This window comes from Pelodiscus sinensis, chromosome 25, assembly GCF_052426305.1.
Source record: "Pelodiscus sinensis isolate ZL-2025 chromosome 25, ASM5242630v1, whole genome shotgun sequence".
In the NCBI taxonomy this organism is placed as follows: domain Eukaryota; kingdom Metazoa; phylum Chordata; order Testudines; family Trionychidae; genus Pelodiscus; species Pelodiscus sinensis.
The window spans coordinates 4,875,984-4,893,656 of NC_143076.1; the positions used below are offsets into that span (position 1 = coordinate 4,875,984).

General features: G+C 50.7%; 1 protein-coding gene across 1 annotated transcript in view; it reads right to left on the minus strand.

The window, feature by feature from the left end:
* Positions 1-17,673, minus strand: part of LOC102455781 (uncharacterized) — a 133,811-nt gene that overhangs the window by 86,439 nt on the left and 29,699 nt on the right. The window contains exons 14-29 of the mRNA XM_089773316.1: positions 15,776-15,958; positions 15,475-15,669; positions 15,064-15,212; positions 13,234-13,402; positions 12,265-12,399; positions 12,023-12,175; positions 11,732-11,933; positions 11,447-11,587; positions 10,145-10,327; positions 8,542-8,613; positions 6,196-6,322; positions 5,450-5,589; positions 3,887-4,090; positions 3,460-3,609; positions 3,136-3,315; positions 603-719 (exon numbers count right to left, since the gene is read on the minus strand). Coding sequence (XP_089629442.1) covers positions 603-719; positions 3,136-3,315; positions 3,460-3,609; positions 3,887-4,090; positions 5,450-5,589; positions 6,196-6,322; positions 8,542-8,613; positions 10,145-10,327; positions 11,447-11,587; positions 11,732-11,933; positions 12,023-12,175; positions 12,265-12,399; positions 13,234-13,402; positions 15,064-15,212; positions 15,475-15,669; positions 15,776-15,958 — 2,500 coding nt within the window. The remainder of the gene's footprint in view (positions 1-602; positions 720-3,135; positions 3,316-3,459; positions 3,610-3,886; positions 4,091-5,449; positions 5,590-6,195; positions 6,323-8,541; positions 8,614-10,144; positions 10,328-11,446; positions 11,588-11,731; positions 11,934-12,022; positions 12,176-12,264; positions 12,400-13,233; positions 13,403-15,063; positions 15,213-15,474; positions 15,670-15,775; positions 15,959-17,673) is intronic.

Here is a 17,673-nt window from a genome sequence, read left to right on the forward strand (position 1 = left end):
GACTCTGAAACAGTCTAAAGGCTGCTGCATCCAGGACAAAAAGACTCAAGTAGCCCAGATCAATACAGAAATAAGAGTTGATTTCTTACGGTGTGTCTACACTGCACTGTAACGCAAAATAAAATGCAATTTGAACTACGCAAATTGCTTATCTTATTTCGATGCTATTTCGAAATAGCTCGTTTCATCATATTTCGAAATAAAGCACAATTCTGAAATGTCCCTTAGTACTTGTAGAATGAGGTTTACAGGAATGTTGGAATAGCGAGCCCAAAATAACGGGCTTGCTGTGAAGACTCGGGATACTCTGGTATGCCGAAATAGCGTTGCAGCGTAGGCATACCCTTATGAAGCACTTTTCACCCATAGGTCTTTAAGTACCTTGAAAAGGAGACTCAGCATCACTAGTCCCCAGGCTAAGTCAGAAAGAGGGAGGGACTTGCCCAACACCACACAGCAGACGAGGCAGGAACAGAACCCAAATCTCTGGCCACTGGCCCACCCTGCCTTTCAACGCTTTGCTGCAAAATCTCTTCTCCGCAGGCTAAGCATTTTGTGGCTTGGAGTTCCCACTCCTGGCACAGGGTCCTCCAGATACTCACCGCAGTAGCTGCCCAGGGGACAGATATTCCCAGTGACACCCTCAGTCGGTTTAGGGCTGGATGCTCCTCCCGTGCAATAAAAGCCGGTAGCACATTCCCCGCTGGGCTCAGACAGACCTGGGGGATGGAGAAGACACAGAGGCTCAGCCTAAGGCCAAAGCCTTGCAACGGTGGCATGGAAGCAGCAGGAGCAAGTCAGGCCAACAAGTCTGCAAGGCAGCAGGCTCAAACCTTGCCAAGGAGGCAGCATCGGAAGAGACAGCTGAGCTCCTGGCCTACACAGGAGCGCTGGCGGATCCCCACGGCTCAGCAGCAGCTTTGTTCCCCCTGATAAATATTACGCTAGGTGATGAAGTTATTTCGAGGTAGTGTTACACTACTGTCCCGCTGAAGGCTTTCTTACTCCAACTCCTGTAACTCTCATTGTACGAGGAGGAAGGGAAGGTGGAGGAGGAGTGCTCTGTTTCAAAATGAGTGCCGTGTAGACGCTCCCTATTTGGAAATAAGCCACGCAATGGACATAGCTCAATTTGTGTAGCTTATTTCGAGTTAAGCCCTGCTGCACAGCCAGTTCTGGCCAGTGGGAGAACAATGGATCTGTAGAGAGAGGACCCTGGTGACCTGACCAGCTGGTTCCAGCCTGGGCCCAGGGAACAAAGGAGGGGGATTGAGAGAAGAGGTGGTGAATAGAGGAACATAAGAACATAAGAACGGCCATACTGGATCAGACCAAAGGTCCTTCTAGCCCAGTATCCTGTCTACCGACAGTGGCCAGCACCAGGTGCCCAGGAGAGGGTGGACCGAAGACACAATCAAGCAAATTGTCTCCTGCCATCCCTCTCCAGCCTCTGACAGACAGAGGCCAAGGACACCATTTTATCCCTGGCTAATAGCCTTTTATGGACCTAACCTCCACGAAATTATCTAGCTTCTCTTTAAACTCTGTTATAGTCCTAGCCTTCACAGCCTCCTCTGGCAAGGAGTTCCACAGGTTGACTACACGCTGTGTGAAGAAGAACTTTCTTTTATTAGTTTTAAACCTGCTACCCATTAAACAGGTACAGAAGACAAAGGACAGGAGAGGAGCTGCTGGGACAGAGATATCAGAGGCTCAGCTAGAAGATTGTGCACTGGGCAGAAAGAGCAGACAGAGCCCCCCAGATGCAGGGGAGACTCAAACATGGTGTGCTGAAGGAGGCTGGGCCTACAGGCCCTAATTGTTACTGCCTTGTGTTCAGATGTTCAGCAAACTCTCCTATTTTATTCTGGCTGAGAGAGTTGCTCTGGTCTAGAGAACAGGGTTACATTATTCCCTCTGCAAAAGTGACGAGGAGTCCTGTGGCACCTTATAGACTAACTGAAGTGTAGGAGCATAAGCTTTCGTGGGCAAAGACCCACTTCGTCAGATGCATCTGACAACGTGGGTCTTTGCCCACGAAAGCTTATGCTCCTACACTTCAGTTAGTCTATAAGGTGCCACAGGACTCCTCGTCGCTTTTGCAGATTCAGACTAACACGGCTACCCCTCTGATATTATTCCCTCTGGCTGCGTCTACACTGGGCCACTTATTCCGGAAAATCAGACGCTTTTCCGGAATAAGCTGCGAGCTGTCTACACTGGCCCTTGAATTTCCAGAAAAGCAATGACGCTCTACTGTACAAAATCAGCTGCTATTCTGGAAAAACTATTCTGCTCCCACTCGGGCATAAGTCCTTATTCCGGAACACTGTTCTGGAAAAGGGCCAGTGTAGACAGCCCAGTAGTCTTTTCCGGAAAAGCGCATCTACTTTGGCCACAGACGCTTTTCCGGAAAAAGGGCTTTTCCGGAAAAGCAGCCTGCCAATGTAGACGCTCCTTTTCCGGAAAAATTGAAAACGGAATAGTATTCCGTTTTAAGCATTTCCAGAAATTCATGCCAGTGTAGAGACAGCCTCTGGGAGTGGAGGCCGCAGGGGCCCAGAGTGAGGAGACTCCCTGAGGGGACCCACAGTGAGAGACAGGCATGCTGAAGGCTCAGAGAGGTGCAGTTCCATGAGTTAAAGGAGCTGACCCCCAAGAGAACCCCGAGAAGGGGCTGTCACACTGAAGGGGGATCCCCCTGGGGATCTTACGGGGCCACGAGTAGGCCTGACCTGTGAGTCTGTGACACACTAATAATAGCTCATGTTAAACACACCAAAATGGCATTGAAAGAATAAAAGAAACAGCAGGGGAAATGAACGACCGGCCATGACAGCTCTATCTCCAGCCCAAATGGAAGCCGAGAGTGGAATGAGTCTGAGGCGACACCCTGGCCTTTTAGAGCCAAGAGTTTTGGACAGTTGGGCTGGGAGGCTGAGTGACTCACCCAAGGTCATGGAGAGGCCTGTAACAGTCAGGGATAGATCACAGGTCCCCTGCTCCCTGATGGGAACTCAAGGTGAGCCCCGTGGCTGAAGGCAGGGCTGGAATAGCAAACTGACTGGGAAACAGAGACAAATATTTGCATCATCTCTCTATCCTCCGCCCCAGTTGGCATGGCTGTCGCCTCACCTGACGCATGGCAGTAAAACCCTGGAGGGCAGGGAATGGGCTCCAGGCTGCCCGCGGGGCAGTAGAATCCAGCCATGCACTTCCCTCCGGTGGCTGTGGCTGGACACAGGCAGTTGGCATTGGTGTAATTATCCAGGTCGAAAGGCTGTGGGGTCCATGCAGCCGACACACAGAACCAGCCTGCGCAATGAAAACACAAAGAGAACTGCAGCAGCGGGGCAACCCACTGTGTTACAATGGATAAACGGGGTGTATGAGCTAGCAGCAACCTCACAGGGCCCTCTCCGCCCTCTGAAACATGCAGCCAGACGGTTCTGGACTCACCTGCATCACACTTCCCCGACACAGTCGTTAAATTCTCCTTCCCACAGTAGTGCCCTGGAGGGCAGGGCAGGCAGCTGTCCAGGCTCTGGGTCATGGGGTCAGGGTTATAGTAACCTCGGGGGCAAGGAAACTCAGTAGCGAACCTTGTTGCTTAGAAATAAAGATAATTTTTTGTGGTATTTGTAGGACATAAATACAAGCCCTCCTATAAGCTCTCGCATAATAACGCTGCCCTTGTTGAGGTAGCTCAGATGGCAATTCCCAGTCGGTCTCTGGTCTCACCTGAGGTTGTGGATAAGGGGGATTCCAGCCAGTTGCATTCATGATTTGTGTGATCCAGACACTTATTCATGAAGAACTGTACTGAGACCCACTAGCTCGTTTCTCAGAGGCCACTGTTGGCCCAGGAGCAGGGCTTGCGTCTCACCTTTGGGGCAGTAGAAGCCAGGTGGGCAGGGGTAGGCATAGTAGCTGGTGGTGTTTTCAGGGCAGTAGTAGCCAGCTGCACACGGCAAACACACAGCTTGTCTGGTGAGGTTGTTGTAAGTCCCTGCAAGGCAGGGAAAGGGGTAGCTGGTCCCTTCTGGGCAGAAGTGGCTCATGGGGCAAGGTCCTCCTTTGTGCCATACATCTATGAGGAAGAAAGTGAAAAGCCGTGGGAACAAAGACTGTGCCCAGCTACTGGGTGCATCTCTTTTGTTGTGTTCCTTGTGATCCCACAAGGGAGATGGAGAGGAGGCAGTGTCAGGTTAGAAAATGACCAGACAGCACCCTCCAGGGTATGTGAGCTATGGTGTGACGGGGCGCCGCGGCCCCGCACTCTAAGTCCCCCGGCGCCGGCTCTGTATGGGGCACGACGAGAGACCAGGCGCGGCGCGGCCTCGTTTCAAACTCCCGGACTCCGGCCAAAAGGGGATGGGGTGGGGCATTGACGGGGCATGCTCGGTGTGCTCTCGGGCCGCGAGGACGCTGAGAGGGGAGGTGCCCTGGCATGTTGTAATGTCAGGGCGCTAAGAATCAAAAGGGACCGGACTGGAGAGGGGAGGGGAGAGGAGTCATGGGGCTACACCCCCTCGAATATTCTCCGGCTCCAGAGGCAGGCTCAGGAGGGACAGGAGGGAGGCAGACCAGGAGAGAGGAGAGGAAGCAGCCCAGGGCAGGGCGTATTACGGTGGGAAGTCCCGCCAGCTGGACCGGACCTGGACAGGTCCACGTCCTTAGGGCCCTGGGCTGGGGTCCGTGAGTGAGGGTGGGCCCGGACCCCCCTCTCCCTGCTGTCGGAGGCGGTGCGAGAAGCCCTGGGCACAGTCGGGGCAGGCTGGCTCAGGAGCTGAACGCTGAGGAGTGGACTTAAATGAGGAGACTTGGCGCGGGTCAGACCCTGGTACCCATGCCGGCACAGGAGGGTGAGGGAGAGTGAGAGGTAAATAAAGGCACAAGTGGGCTAATCGAGGTCTACACATGTACATATGGGAACGATCAGTGCAGCGTGCACACAGCCCTTCCTCACAGGCAAGGCTGAGCCGAGTCCCACCCTATATCTAGCCTCCCTCTGTTTTTCCCATGAACTTAACCGGGTGCAATGCCCAACAGACCCACAACTGGGATATTGCAGTGTGCTGCCCAACACCTGTGCATGGGTTGCTACCAATATCCTTCCCTAGTGGGCAACGCACATGGCTCATGCAAGAGCCAAGCCAAACACATACAAGGGAGTAAGCAGATAAAAGATCGGGCACTGTTCTGCTGGTGACAGCGATCCAGAAGCTGAGTGCGGCAGACAAGAGTCGTTAGGGAGGGAGACATCAGAGGTAGTGGAGGGAATGCTGGGAAGTCAGCCCTACACCTCAGCTCTTTATGTTGGGCCCCATGAGTCTAGGCAGCAATGCCTTCCGCCCGATAGTGAACGCCGTAAGCGGGGGACGGCACCACTTACAGGGAATCACCCTGGCTTAAAATTGTTCAGACCTTCATTCAGTGACACCCTGACCTTCTGGGGATGAGGAGGAGGCTCCCGAGAGGCAGTAGTAGCCAGCTGAGCAGGGTCCTGACGGGGCTGCGAGGCCGGCTGAGCTGCAGTAATAGCCAGGTGGGCACACGGTGCAGCTGGATTCTAGCCAGAGGTAGAGCCTGGGGGGACAATTGAGGCATAGCTGGGAAAGATGGCAGGCTGCAGCTAATCCCCATTAGCCACCAACACCTAGCACCATGTGCTGCGATAAATGTTCTGCTTTACAGCACCCACTGCTCTTTATACATATGGGGGCAGGGATCACTCTTCTCCCATCCAGAAACCACAGCATGATACAGCTCCACTGCTTCTGTAACACCCCGGCAATCCCACCACCTACCCCTCACTGCCTGGCACCCAACCACCAGTACTTGTCTGTTCCTGTTTCCAGTCACACGCTGTCCCCAGTGTGGTTTGGACCTTGCCCTGTGCTTCATTGCATACAGTCGGGCAGCTGTATCACCAATGTGCTGAAACTAGCACTGCCAACAAGCCTTGACCCTCAGGCTCCTATAGTCAATATAGGCAACTGCCCCATGAACCATGCACCATTGCACTCTGCTGCTGAAAGAGTAAGCATGAGAAACCACCTAGAGGGGAGGGGAGAGACCACAGAAGTGGGGAAGGAATGCATATAGCGCACCTGCCCTTGGGAACACCAGGAGAAAGACAGACAGACAGAGCCTCTGTTTCCAAACCAGCATGACCACAGCCAAAGAGTTCACCTGTCAGAGAACGTGCCCACAGGGCATGGCAATGGGATGCTGGTGCCAGCTGGGCAAAAGTGCCCAGGTGGGCATGGGCCTCCGGTGCTTGTATTGGTGGCTCCATCAGGGTTTGACGTACTGGCTCCTGTATTGACATACAAAGGGGAAATAAATCCAAAGCGACAAACATTGCAACCCTTTGGCCTCTTTGGGCCTTGTGCTGGGGTGGCCACACTATGGCTTATGAGCCACATGTGGCTCTTTTACAGGCAAAATGTGGCTTGCAGAGCCCCTCCCCCCTATTCTTCACTTACCAAACTGGGGTGCTTCTACCCTGCAGTGGGGTGGTGGACTAGGGGCTTCTGCCCATTAGAGGGGGGTGAGGTCTAGGGGCTACCGCATCGCAGGAAGCATCTGCCAAGGCTCAGGGCTTCAGTGCTGCTTCTGCTGAAGCCCTGAGCACCAGCAGGCATCTCCTGCTGGGCTGAAGTCCAAAGCCCCACCCTCCTGCCACAGAGCAGAAGCTCCAAACTAGTGCACTTGGCACTTGAACCTCTGAGGGTGATCGTATGTGAATCAGTAAGTTCGGTTCCCCTGGCATACACAGAGGGATGTACTGCGTTTAACCCAAGCTCTCCTGGCACTGAGATGCAAACATCACAGATAGATACTTGTTTCTGAATATTCCGTCTGGACTGGACTCCGGCTAGGGGAAAATCTTAGAATTGGACTCCATGTCAATAAAATATTAATGAGAATTGAGAGAGAAAGAGTGAAGTGCACACATGGGCAAAGATCTGAAACTAATCTAAGGTGTGGCCAGGCCTAACAGTTCCATACAGGATGGCTGTGTCTAGACTGGCCAGTTTTTCCGGAAAATCAGCCACTTTTCCGGAAAAACTTGCCAGCTGTCTACACTGGCTGCTAGAATTTCCGCAAAAGCACTGACTTCCTACTGTAAGAAATCAGTGCTTCTTGCGGAAATACTATGCTGCTCCCGTTCAGGCAAAAGTCCCTTTTGCGCAAAGCTTTTGCTCAGAAGGGCCAGTGTAGACAGCTCAGATTTATTTTCCACAAAAAAGCCCCGATCGCGAAAATGGCAATTGGGGCTTTTTTGAGGAAAAGTGCGTCTAGATTGGCACAGTCCGTGCCAATCTAGATGCTCTGTTCCAAAAATGCTTTTAATGGAAAACTTTTCCGTTAAAAGCATTTCCGGAAAATCATGCCAGTCTAGACGCAGCCCATGAGTTCAAGCCTCAAACAACCATGAGAACTGTTACCTTTTTAATAGGTTTGATTTGATGTGTGTCTTGGTATCAGAGGCCTTTGGCTGCACTTGCATCACTTTTCAGCCTTTGATCCATAACCATGAGAGCTAGAAAGAAACTTAATAATCCCCTCCCTGCCCCCCAACACATACACACACAATACTGAGAATCTCATGAAATCACATGAATCTCAAGTTGCAGTTGGGAGAGGTCCAGGTTGGATATTAGGAAAAACTATTTCACTAGAAGGGTGGTGAAGCACTGGAATGGGTTACCTAGGGAGGGGGTGGAATCTCCGTCCCTGGAGGCGTTTAAGTCTCGGTTTGACAAAGCCCTGGCTGGGTTGATTTAGTTGGGATTGGTCCTGCCTTGGGCAGGGGGCTGGACTGATGACTCCTGAGGTCTTTTCCAGCTCTAGGATTCTATCCAGGGGCTTGAAGAAAACCCATCCAATATTTTGGAGCACAAAGACTCATCAGCGAGAAACCTATGTGGTTTGGTAAACAAAACCTACAGAGTGTTTTGTGCTGACTAGCAGCACAGGCTGTAGCCAGAGCCCAGAATTGCTGTTGACCTCCTCTCATTTTGCAGCCCCTGGCTCTGAGAAATCTGAATTCTGATTTGGTATGAGCAGCATCACAGAGATGCTGAGGCATCTGCTCATGCACCAGAATCAACCTCCCGTATTTCACAGATAATTTCCATTACTTGCCAAGAGTCAATACAGTTTCTAGCCACATCCTGCCAAATAAACACTCATAATTTAAGGGATTATATTGTTTGTTATGCCAACAAACCATGCCAACACCATCATTATGAACTCCTGTTCCAAAACCTCTGTCATCACCTCGTATTTATGCTACTGCTCCAGCTTCCCACTGCATTGCAACATGCTAATCTCACACCAGCATCCTCCCATTGAAAGCTTCTATACCAACCTCATGCCTCAGTAACCTGATTGCAATGTCTCTTTTCAGGAGGGGACAGGACAAATTAAACCGACAGGGCAGAGGAGCTCAGGGAATAGGGAGAAGAAAAATATCAAAGGACCCTGTTCTTCTGCTCCCTTTGCCCATGGGAATGCTACATCAAATACCTGCTGTGCAGAAGAATCCTGGTGCGCAAGGGCCACTTGGGAAGGATAATCCCCATTCTCCACAAAACATCCCTGGAGAAACACACAGGGGACAGATTATCATGTAAGTGGAAAGAGCACCGAGAGATCCAGCGCACAGTTTGCGCTTCTGAGCAGGCAGAGGGGGAATCAGTGAGAGATCCCGTAACAGCCTCACCATCTTTCCCATTTAAACTGTGCTCCTATGAGACATCATGGATCTAAGAGCCTCTTAATCTCCCCCAGGGCATTAGCAGACACCCATTCACAACGGGGACACTACAGATAGCAAGTAAGTATGTTTTGATTGGATTGTTTATTATATATTTGTTTTGTGGAGGTAAAATGCATTAATTAGGGCATGAGTGGGGAACCTAAGGCCTGGGGGCTGGATCTGGCCTCCAAGGCTTTGGGCTCCCTCCTACCCCAGCATGGGGGAGCCTGTGCTTCACTCCAGCCCCTCTGCCGTCCCTCTGTGCAGCTGTAGCGCGCACACACACGCACGCACACACACAGCCTGCCCAACACCCACCCACCCACCCACACAGCCTGCCCAACACCCACCCACCCATCCACACAGCCTGCCCAACACCCACCCACCCACCCACCCACACAGCCTGCCCCACCCCACCAAGCTCTGATGTGCCAGGGGAATGTCTTTCTCCTTCTCACATCAGTAAGGGTATGTCTACACTAGCCCCCTAGTTCGAACTAGGGAGGCTAATGTAGGCATTTGAAGTTGCAAATGAAGCCCGGGATTTAAATATCTCGGGCTTCATTTGCATCTTGCCGGGCACGGAGTTTGGACTAAGGGGGATTTAAAAATGGCAGCGCCCGGGAAGATGCAAATAAAGCCCAGGATATTTATATCCCGGGCTTCGTTTGCAAGTTCGAATGCCTGCATTAGTCTCCCTAGTTCGAACTAGGGGGCTAGTGTAGACATATCCTAAGGGTTTTGGGGTTTTTTTTGCCTTCTCACTTGTGTGGGCCCCCGACTGATTTTTCTGTGGGTCAGCAGCCCCTAACCCAAATTCAGACATTTCTCAGGAGGTGGGGGAATTTTAGTCTTTGCACTCCCCAGCAGGACCCCTATGATGGTGCTGCTCATTCCTCCTCTTTCTTCCTGCCGGGATCCCCATTTTTCTTCTGGTGTGGAGTTTCCCCTTTCTTGCCCATGCTCCCAGGAATTGAGTTCTCAGCAGCTTTCCCTGCACTCTGCTGTACTGGGACAGATTCCCTGCATACCAGGTTGCAGTACAATTTGGCCCTGCTGTGATGGAGGGCCATATGGGTCAAATTTGAGCGGCATAGTAACCATGCAGCTGGAGTGATGCTTTGGATCACGTTGGCAGCACCTGTACTGATCCAGTACACAACTGCTGCTTAAAAGTAGTCAGCCCCCACCCCACAACTTACAGAATTGCAAGGAAGTGCAAAAACGTTGACTAAAGGGTTGTACCACTGACCTCCCCAATTGGCAACACTGGCCGTGGGAACAGAGGTAGTACATGGAGTGGTGTCTCTCTTTCAGAGTGGTCCACAGGATGGGAGAGCTGACAATTACTGTGTTCAGAGGGCTCCTTACCTGCTGGGCACCACAGGCACTTTTCAGCCTGACTGGTTCCATGAGATGGGTTGTAAGTCCCTGCTGGACAAGGGTAAAAGCTGATTCCAGTCTTCTCGGGACAATAAAAGCCAGGTGGACAGTGGTGAATTATGCCGCGCTGACAGTGAAATCCAGCTGGACAGGGAAAGCATTTGTCTTGACCTGAGAGGGCAGTTCAGGAAAGGAAAGAAAAAGCACCACTGAGCAGACTCACTTCTGCAGGACTCTGTCTTGCCTGGTTCTGGACTTGAAACAGGATTGGAAATACCCTAAAAATGGTATTTCCTCTCCTTTCCTGGTTTCACTGGTCTGCAGACATACTGGAAAGCTCACGAGGTAGCCTGCTCTAGCAAGTGTTCTAGCCTTGGATTGCAGGGCCAGGAAGTTTGCAGAAGCATCTACTTTTCGGAGTGCTTACCCAGAAGGCTAGCAGCCCCTGGAAGAGGATTTCTACTCATCCCCAGCTCTGCTCATTTAATGGATGAGGAAATCTGGTTGAGTATTTAACAGCTCTGTTAATGTACAACATAGCTGCCACTTTGCTTCTGGGACTTGGACCATGTATGGAACGTGGTCCTCTGGGACATCTCCCCATCACACAGCATCCCCATCAACTGCGGCATCCTTATTCCATTACAGTGCAACAGCCCTGGAGCTATTTGGAGACATATTTGTGTGTCTCAGCCTTGTGGAGCTGACAGCCTCTGTGGACCCCTGGGCAAAGTGTGTGTGTGTGTGGGGTCCGGCTCAGTGCTCCCAGAAGGGGCAGGGCCGAGGGTGCCAGGGGTGGGGCCAATGGCGGCTGGCCTTCAGTGCGGCGTGGGGTGCGATGCGCCTCTCCCAATCCTTAGTGCTGCCCAGAGCGCACAGCCTGGCGCTCCAGAGCGATAATTTAAAGAGCCTGTGGCTCTGGCTGTCACTGCTGCTACAGCCCTGGGGCCCAGGACAACTATTCCCTTTGTCCCGGTGGCAGCAGGCCTGCATGGGACTGCCCCCACGCCAGTCAGAATGGGTGAGATCCGGCTTTGCCGTTGAGGGGGTTTTATGACTCTGTAGGGGTGAACGCTGGGCACACGGCTGACTCCCAGGAGGCACGGCTCTGCTGGACTTTAGAAGTGTTCCATTCACTTACACCAGCAAGTATTCGGCTTGGAAGGCTCATTGCACTGTGATAGGGAAACAGGACACTACCACGGGGGCCATGCTGTGCAAGCTGGATTGCTAGATCCCTCCCACGTAGAGAGCAGCACAAGCAAAGCGTCCCTCTCCCCAGCTCCAGACCTGTTGCATTGCTATAGTCCCCATCTGGGCAGGGGGAAGGTGCCGCTGAGCCTGCTGGGCAGAAGTGTCCTTCAGGACAGCGATCGCCTGTCACAGCATCCAAGGGCCTTGGGGTCTGCGTCCCTCCTGTGCAGTAATAGCCTGAAACAGAGAACGCAGGGATCCCATCACACACCTTGTCTTGCTGCAGCAGTGGGAGGGTACCCAGCAGAAAACAATAGCCATTAAAACGGGGCGGGGGGAGTCAACTGCCTGGGGGTTGGAAAAGCCGAAACCATGTCTTACCTGGTGCACAAGGCCCTGCGGGGGAAGCTCGACCTGCCACGTTGCAGAAGAACCCAGGGGGACAGGGCAGACACCAGGTGGCATCATGGGCTCCCCTCCTCTCATTCCAGGTTCCAGCAGGACATGGCATCTCCCTCGGGTGTTTCGTGCCAGCAGGGCAGTAATACCCTGCTAGGCAAAGATCACCAAAAGGAAGTCCCACCTGGAACAAAGGAAACAGGTTAATATTGTGCCTGAATCACTTCATGCTGCGTAAGAAGGGCGGCCTCCATCGGCCAGTCCAATACTCACAGGTGAGGTACTGTTGGACCCTTGAGCACAATAGTGTCCTGGCTGGCAGAGCCCCTCAGGCATGGCCAGACCAGCTGTGCTGCAGTACATGCCTGCCTTGCAGGGTTTGCAGGATCCTGCTCCTGTAGCACTGGGCATGTCCATATAGGTGCCCTGCACAGAGAGAGCAACTGAAGCCCTCTGAGGGCAAGAAGTCTCCAAGGAAGAACGTCCAGATGGAAGGAAACACACTTGACTCTTACCACTGGACACGGGAGAGGCAGGATACTCTGAGCTGGGCAGTAATGTCCTTTGGGACAAGTCACAGGCTCGGCCAGGCCTGTCTGATTGCAAAATGTTCCCTCTGGGCACTTCCTGCACAGAGACTGACCAAGGGCCTAGAGGGAAAACAGCAGGAACTGAGCATTAGAGTCCCCACTGATTCAAAATGAGGGTTGCGAGCAATGGGAAAGGAAGTGCAGGTGTAAAAGGCTGCACACCCTGTTGTGGATAACACCATGGGTGCATCTAGACTGGCAAGATTTTGCTTTTTGCGCAAAAACTTGCCAGCTGTCTACACTGGCTGCTTGAATTTGCGCAAGAGCACTGACTTTGTAATGTACAAAATCAGTGCTTCTTGCACAAATACTTTCACGCTCCCGCTCGGGAAAAAGCCCTCTTGTACAAGAATACTTGCGCAAGAGGGCCAGCGTAGAGAGGGAAGAACTGTTTTGTGCAAAAAAGCCCCGATAGCTAAAATGGCGATCGGAGCTTTCTTGCGCAAAATTGCAACTAGACTGGCCACGGATGCTTTTGCACAAAAGCCCTTTTGCACAAAAGCATCCGTGCCAATCTAGATGCACTTTTGCGGAAATACTTTTAACGGAAAAACTTTTCCGTTAAAAGTATTTCTGCAAAGTCATGCCAGTCTAGACGCAGCCCATGTGTCTGGCTAGGACCAACAGGGGTAAGGTTTCCAAGGCAATTTAAAGATATCAGAGCAGCTCCCTGTCCCAGACCACAGGTCAGACTGTCCCTCTTCCACCCCACTCCAGACATGGGCAGAATTTAGTCTGTCGCACCTGGGGTGAGTGTCGAGTTTGAGAGAAAACCTGAAGCCAGCAGAGTCACTCAGTCTGGTGCTAACATCTCTTAAATATCTGCTCTACTGATTCAGACTCTGAAGGCTTCTGTGTTCCCAGAATAGGTGTAACTTAGTTCACGGCACTTACAGGCTGGAAACTCCCAAGAGGGCAGGGTTCTGGTCTGAAAGCCCCTGCCAGAGAATAATGCCCCTCCATGACCACCTGCTGAAGGGCAGTTTTGGCAGCTGCAGTACAGAAGTAGCCAGGTTTGCAGGGTCCGGTGGGAGCCTGGCTGTTTATCCCATCACAGTACAGCCTGGGTATGGAGAAAAGCACAAATCATAATTAAAAATAGTTCCTTTCGCCACAGGAAAGCACTGTCTTGCAACAATAAAGGACGCATTAACTGATTGGAAGCACATAGGACCCATGTGCATGGGTCTTGTAGGGATTACACAGGATGGGCTATTCTTTTTTCAGAATGTAATTATTTTAATCAAGACAGTAAACTTCTACATTTAACAGTTTGGTAGAGAGAATAAAGCTTCTTTCCTCTTAGTAGCTGTTAAGGAAACATGAACCAAAACTTTTCAGTAGTGGTCAGATAAACTCACTAATGTTCACAGGTTCTTCCCCCCACAGCCCACAAACTTCTAGCTTCATGACCTTGGGTGGAAAATTTCACAAAGGAGATAGTCTCATGAAATTCCTGGTAGATTCCAGTTCCTTGGTGGAACACAAATATTATCATATACGTCTTTCTTATATTGTTGTGTATCTTACTGGCTGCAAACAGGGTGCACAAGAATGTAGTAATGTAAAATACCAAGGTGAAGGGATGGTTTGGATTCCCTCTGAGCTTTGGGTCTTATCCAGACTTATTGTCCCCTTCATAATAAAGTACAAAGGAAATTGCACGGACCAAACAACACCAGATATCACACTGACAGCATTTACTAGAACACTTGGGCTACGTCTACACTGGCCCCTTTTCCGGAAGGGGCATGTAAATTTCACCAGTCGTCGTAGGGAAATCCGCGGGGGATTTAAATATCCCCCGCGGCATTTAAATAAAAATGTCCGCCGCTTTTTTCCGGCTTTTAAAAAAGCCGGAAAAGAGCATCTACACTGGCCCCGATCCTCCGGAAAAAGTGCCCTTTTCCGGAGGCTCTTATTCCTACTTCAAAGTAGGAATAAGAGCCTCCGGAAAAGGGCACTTTTTCCGGAGGATGGGGGCCAGTCTAGACGCTCTTTTCCGGCTTTTTTAAAAGCCGGAAAAAAGCGGCGGACATTTTTATTTAAATGCCGCGGGGGATATTTAAATCCCCCGCGGATTTCCCTACGACGACTGGTGAAATTTACATGCCCCTTCCGGAAAAGGGGCCAGTGTAGACGTAGCCAGAGGGTGTGTCTAAACTACATGGCTCTGTCAATGCTGATCAGCAGAGGGAAATGAAGCCGCTATTGTGATCATCTAGTCTGCCCCCCTGCGTAACACAGGCCAGCAAGCATCCTAAAATAATCCCTAGAACAGAACTTCTAGGAAAACATCCCATCTTGAGAATCCACCATGAATTGTTCTATGGTTAATTACTCTCACTGTTAAAGATTTATGCCTTTTCCTGTCTGAACTGCTCTAGCTGGCTTCAGTTTCTAACCATTGGAAGCCTTGGCTGTCAATGGGAATGTCACACACTGAACAATGGGGAGAATACCCCATCCAGCCTACACCACAAACGGTCTCTCACTGACAGGGTCTAACATTAATCGGATGGAGAGTCTCTGGGTCTGGGATCCTGCACTTTGGATTCAACAAACCTAACGTTAAGCATGTGAATAGCCAAAGAGATCAGTCTCACGCTGAGGGTCCCTCACTGCGGAGTCTCTGACGATCACATGCGTTTACAGCAGGAGAGAGCAGTCACACGGCATCCTTGTAAAACTGAGCAATGTTCTTCTGCAGGATGGAAAACTCACCCAGGTGGACAGTCTAAACACTGCTCCAGGCTCCTCAACCCACTCACATTACTATAGGTCCCTGGAGGACAGGGTGTAGGCAAGGGGGAGCCAGGTGGGCAGTATGCTCCCGCAGGGCAGATATCACCTGTCACGCCATCCATAGGCAACTGAAATTGGAAAACAGACCCGTTAAAAGCATTTGCGGAAAATCATGCCAGTCTAGACGCAGCCATTGGGTTTGTAGGCCCAAGCAGTGCCTCAACATCCACACAGCTACTTCTAGGTAGTAGCTGGAGCCACCTAGTGCAAGCCTGACAATGTGGGAAGCTTGCTTCCAGCTGCAGGGCAGACTGACCCTGGAGTCCGTCACACCTAGCCAGTGAAATGGAGTCCAGCTCTGAGTGGAGAAGGACCTAACACGCAACTTACCGGCGTCACTGCTCTGCCCTGGCAGAGGAACCCAGCCTCACAGAGGCCGCTGGGGCCCGTCTGTCCTTGACCAGCACAGTAGAATCCACGTCCACACGGGCTGCAGTCTAGCAATGCTGCCAGCTTCTTCCTGGTACCATAAGTGCCCGCCGGGCAGGGCTCAGGACGGGAGCTGCCTGTGGCACAGTAAGAACCCTGAAAAGCAAAGCCAGTTCCTTACAGGGCTAACAGCTTTTAAAGAAACCTGAACTTGCCCCACCTGCCACCTCATTTATTACAAAACCACAGTGGAACAACTTACTACGGGGCATGGTTTGGGCTGGGTCATGGCAGGAGAATCACAGTAGTACCCTGCAGGACATGGTTTGCAAGTATTTCCTCCTTCCACAGAAGAACCATTCCAGTAAAAGCCGGCCAGGCATGGAAAAGAGAAGGGGAATCCAGTCCCTGGAGGACACGTGTATCCTGCGGGACAGTCTCCAGTCTGGGAAACAAAAGGGATCATCAGTCCTGGGTTGTCCTTGCTGTTTTGAGTGAATCAATTCAGTTACAATAAGAAGTGGCTTGAGCTTTGGCCAGAATTAGAAACTTCTATTTTATTATTGGAAATGGGCAGAAAAAGAAAAAGCAAACCCCATAACATTTTCTAAATTAAATTTTGCCCTTTTTGTTTAGAATCGGTCAAAATGTTGATGAAAAAAAGTCAACAAAATCTCAAATTTTGAAGAATATCCACCAGCTCTTTGTTTATTTATTTTTATTCATTTTGTTGAGTGCTGACAATGTGCTTGGTGCTGTACAAAGACCAGTTGTTAGACACAGTCCATATCCCACAATATAAGCTGTTAAAGGAGGAAGCTTGGGAGCTAGAAGAGAGCAGACGGAGGTGTAGGAGATCAGTGATACAGGGGATGGGAGAAAGAAGGGGCCTGGCTGAGGTACAAAGGCAGCATTGCTGGTGGATGGAAAGAGGGAAGCTGTTGCATGAGCAAAGGGCAGGGTAATGACCTTGCAAAGTCAAGAGTGGGTGCAATGTTCAAGAGAACCTAACTGCAGAACATCAGCCTCATTCTGTCTCCTGATCTCAGCCCACTGCAGGTAAAAGGATCCTCCTGTTCACTCCTGCCACAGTGTGGAGTGATGGGACCCTTGGGATGCCTATAGAGTTCTGGGGCCTGAGACGCTGCCTTCAGGGATCATCTACAGTGGAGCTGGGAAAGCCTTTTCCAGAGCAGCTAGAACAGACATGCAAGCCCCCCAGGGAGGTAGCACATACACAGCAGCTTAGGCTAGCTGCTTGACTATTAATCCATGCAGCTGTGTGGGTTTATTCTTGGGTGACAAGCCCAAGTTACTGCCCAGGCTACCCACCAATTTTAAGGAGCTAGTTCAAGCAAGGAGGAAGCATGCTCCTGCATAGTGTCAACGTATGCCCACCGAGGAGGGAAGGGTAGTACGGCATTGACAAACTTCTCTCTTTCAGCTAAAAGTTTGGTACTCTCCATGCTGCTGAACCTCCCATCTAATTATTGTTACTACAGCTTTCTTCCTTATATTTCTTATTGATGTAAGAGTCCCAGGTCTTTGGAGATGGGCCTGGCACAATGACAGCTCCCAAAATCCATTAGAACCAGACAGGCACCAGCTGCTGGCAACTGGGGTATCTTTCATGGATTGTATTTCATTAGAGCATCACATCACAGGAGCACTGGATAGACGATCATCTGGCTAACGATCACAAATAAGCCCCTGTCATGGCCCCCCATGCTTTATGAAAATTGGCTTATGGATATGAATATGCATAACTCAAAGATGATTTATGCAAAAACTATTTATGTAACATATCGGTATTAAAGTTACAATCTGCAGAATCTCTATATCCTATTTTTATGCATGTGTCATTCTTGTATATAAAGTTAGAATTATGAAGTGTGAATCTATTTATTCTTATAAATATGCTAATGAGGGCTATTAGTAATTCTTCAAGTACTTAATGACTCAGTACTCAAACCAATGACCTGTGATTGGTCCTGTTTGTCCTATCAGCCTGAACTATGGTTGGTCCTAGAAAGGTATGTGACAATGCCAGCTGGTATTGAAATCCATCCTGAACCTTGTACTTTTCCAGCGGGATGGAGGGTGCTAAACAAAGGGTTCCTGCCTTGGGGAAAAGTTTATTTAAGCAATGGGAAGCCATCA